Source organism: Morus notabilis, unplaced genomic scaffold, assembly GCF_000414095.1.
Source record: "Morus notabilis unplaced genomic scaffold, ASM41409v2 Scaffold5750, whole genome shotgun sequence".
In the NCBI taxonomy this organism is placed as follows: domain Eukaryota; kingdom Viridiplantae; phylum Streptophyta; class Magnoliopsida; order Rosales; family Moraceae; genus Morus; species Morus notabilis.
The window spans coordinates 1-3,520 of record NW_010364199.1 but is presented as its reverse complement, the minus strand read 5'-3'; the positions used below and the strand labels follow the sequence as shown (position 1 = coordinate 3,520).

Genomic DNA, 3,520 nt, shown 5'->3' with positions numbered 1-3,520 from the left:
ACAGATTTGCTAGATGGGAGCTTATAGTGATTCGATTAAGGGCAAAATCGTCAATACGAGTGGGCCAGTGAAGCATCTGGTTTATGGGGTTGCGTGGGATATTTTGTTATTATTATAAAGGTTTGCTACTTTGTTTCCTATCCTAAACCTAAAAGGAGCAGAGAAACTTGTCTAAGAGTACATAGAGAGCTTCTGAATCCGATCGGCTTTTCTTTCTCATTCTGCGGAGGAGCCATGGGGAGAGGAAAGTTCAAGAGCAAGCCCACCGGTCACCGCAACTTTTCCACTCCCGAAGAGCTCCGTAAGCCTCTCAATTTTCCTTTTCTTCTTAACCTTTTCGCGAAATTCTTAGCTGATCATTTTATTTTAAGCAGTAGAATCAAATATACTTTCTTCGATTTCCTTTTTTTTCTTTAACTTAAAGTTTTTCTGCTTTCTCGATCAGCTACCCCAAAAATTTTTTTTTTTTTTTTTTTTTTTTTTTTTTTTTTTTTGTAGAAGAGGAGATTTAGGGTACTGGATTCTAAGTTCTTGATTGACTGAATCATTTTTGGTTATTGAGAGGCTTATAATTAGTAATCTGTGGTTGTGCTGCTTAATTACGTGTTGATTCCGTTTTAATTTGATGAAATAGTCGAATTAAGCCGACTTTGATAATTTGTTCATTTGATAATTTGATTTCTAGATTAGGTGAATATTTGGGGTGTGATAAGAAGTCTGATTTGAGGATTCATTTTCCATAAGGAAAGAAAATTTAGGAAGTTATTTTGTTTTCTTCCACTCTTTTTGTTTTCACCTACTTATGAAATATTGCAATATATTAGTTAAAGTAAGAGTTTATGATGTCTGTTGATTTAATTTTTTTTAAGCTATGAGTTATAAGGAGTTCCTATAGTAGAGTTTATGGTGTTTATGAAGATTGCTGATTTTTCAACTCCATAGTCTATTGGCCGGATTGGGTTACTCCATGGGCATGGTATTTGTTCATGTCTCCAAGAGGGCGAGGTCGAAATTCTAATAGTTAAATAACTCTTTCTGGTATTTTGGAGAGGGTGATTAATGGTAAGGTATTGGTTTTGAGTTTTCCACATTACGTTGACTTGCTACGAGCATTCGGATAACTTTTTTAGGTCAGCTATATTGAGGGTTTGTTAGTTTTTGTTTTTCTTAGTTGTATTGTTGTTGTTGCAAAATATATTTTTTAGAAAACATTGGGAAACTTGTTTAACATGTTTTCATATTCATTCAGTTTCCCTTCTTTAACAGGAAAATTTTGTTTTAATAGAGTAACCAAACAGGCCTTCTTTTGTAGTAACCTTTTGTTGATCTTGATCATATCATTGCAGTTGCTGGAACTTCTTCTCGCCCTCGCACTTTTAAAAAGGTCTCTCTTCATAATCATTTTTTAAAAGGTTATAGATATGTACATTCATACGATTATTATTATTATTATTATTATTGTTATTATTATTTAATGTTATTAGCAAGAAGCTGAACATAAAGAGGAGGAAGAGTCTGAGGAAGAATCTGGAGAGGAATCTGAAGAAGAATCCAATGAGGTCAGTATATAACATCCCGACTTCAATCAAGAGAACTATCTCATATTTTTTTAACTGTTCTTATGACTGACTAAGCAATATGGAATTGTTGTCTTGCCACAAACAATATAAGCAGAAACGTAAAGGTATTGAAGGAATTATTGAGATCGAAAATCCTAATTTGGTAAAGCCAAAGACAGTGAAAGCTAAAGATATCGATGTAAGTTTCAAACTCTCCTTCATAAGTTATTCTCTAGTTGAATTCCATGGAAAGTTGACACTGTTTTATTGTGCAGATTGGCAAAACAACTGAACTTTCAAGGCGTGAAAGGTAAATCTATTCCTCGTCCTTTGTTTGTAATTGTTTTCTTCCTCTTGTCAAGCATAGGTTCTTCTGCCATTAAAAGATTCATAATAGTTGGATATTGGGGGGGGGACACCATAACGTTGCTATTTTATGGTATATGTTTTTGAGTTCAAAATACTAATAATCTTAGCTACTGTTTAGCAGTGACTTTGTTGTCTATAAATTTAATTGAAGTTATTTTTTATTTAGTCTCATTCTTCTCTCTTTCTTTGCAGAGAAGAGCTTGAAAAACAGAGAGCTCACGAGCGATATATGAGACTGCAGGAACAGGGAAAGACTGATCAAGCAAGGAAGGACTTAGGTATTTGACATTGAATAATATATTTTTCAGATTGGGTAAATTAGTCATTTTTGCTAGAGGAGTGAATGTAGGTAAGCATATATTATTTGCTATTCGATTTAGTTAGATTTAGAGGGATGAACGACTTTAAAGAAGTTGCAATTTCTTAAACAATTCTCTGTTATGTACTTGTATATAGAATAAACTTGTTCTGCACGTTGATGTTCTAGTTGTAATATTTAGCTTAAGTTCAGTGGAGAAAGGCAATTTTGAGGATGTGAAGTGCGAAAAGAGCTTGTGATGCATTTTGCCACTTCCCGTTTTCGCATTTCTAATGTTCTGGTCTTGTTGATTTTGCAGAGCGTTTGACCCTCATACGTCAACAAAGGGCAGAGGCTGCTAAAAAGAGAGAAGAAGAAAAGGCTGGTAAGTATCACTACCGCCACTATTTCTATCTTCATTCCATTAAGTTGAACATATGGGAACTGACAATTTTACTTTGTTTCTTTTACAGCCAAAGAACAGAAGAAGGTTGAAGGTCGCAAATGAGCTTGTTGCAGATGTCGAGCAAAACAAGCTGTGGTGCTGCTCTAGGGACAAAGAAAATATGTGTTTCGTAAACATATACTAGCTAGTTTTTTTCCCCTTTCTGCTGAGATACTTTGCTAATTTTGTCTACTGATAGTTGACTATATCATTCTAAAACTCAGTTTCATGGTTTAGTTTTCAGTTTCATTTTGTTGCTTTATACCTATATGTCAACCTAGGTGATTTTTTTTTTTCTTATTTTAGTCATTTGGAAAATTGGAAGTTAGCTTTTTCATGTTAAGAAGCATATATTTGTGATGCCCGAGATTTAGAGCAATGCTATTATGGTTTAGCTATATCCGCTCTTTTAATCCAACCAACCTGCAATGCTCCAAGCTATTTTTGTGCATACATAAACACATATTTGTGCATCAATAATAATATCAGGAAGCAGAATCTTTTTGATAGTTCTTTTTTTTTTTTTGTCTATTAGAGATATTTTTGGGGGGCTAAATATGAAAATAGCAGGCTGTTTTTCAGGTCATCTTTAAAGGAGAAAATTGCATAATTTATTTTTAAAGTGCATAGATTTAGAGTTTTACTCTTCATTCTTAATTAATATTCTTTTATTAGTATAGTTATTTGATTAAAAATGTTGTTAATCAAAATTAAGAAATAAAAATCTTAATTTATATATTTTAAGGGATATTTGTCTACTTTTCTTAATCTAACACATAACACTTGAATTGTGAGGAAAATCAAAATTCCGATCTAGTCATTGATTTAACATCCTCTCTTTTTTTTTTT

At 32.9% G+C, this 3,520-nt stretch overlaps 1 protein-coding gene across 1 annotated transcript; it reads left to right on the top strand.

Moving 5' to 3' along the window:
* The first annotated feature begins 105 nt into the window (after positions 1–105).
* On the top strand, positions 106–3,071 carry LOC21384068 (28 kDa heat- and acid-stable phosphoprotein). Its single transcript, XM_010105921.2, has 8 exons — positions 106–301; positions 1,347–1,384; positions 1,485–1,559; positions 1,675–1,758; positions 1,835–1,869; positions 2,121–2,206; positions 2,546–2,611; positions 2,700–3,071. The coding sequence occupies exons 1-8, from the start codon at positions 235–237 to the stop codon at positions 2,732–2,734; spliced, it is 486 nt and encodes a 161-aa protein (XP_010104223.1). The 5' UTR covers positions 106–234; the 3' UTR covers positions 2,735–3,071.
* The last annotated feature ends 449 nt before the right edge of the window (positions 3,072–3,520 follow it).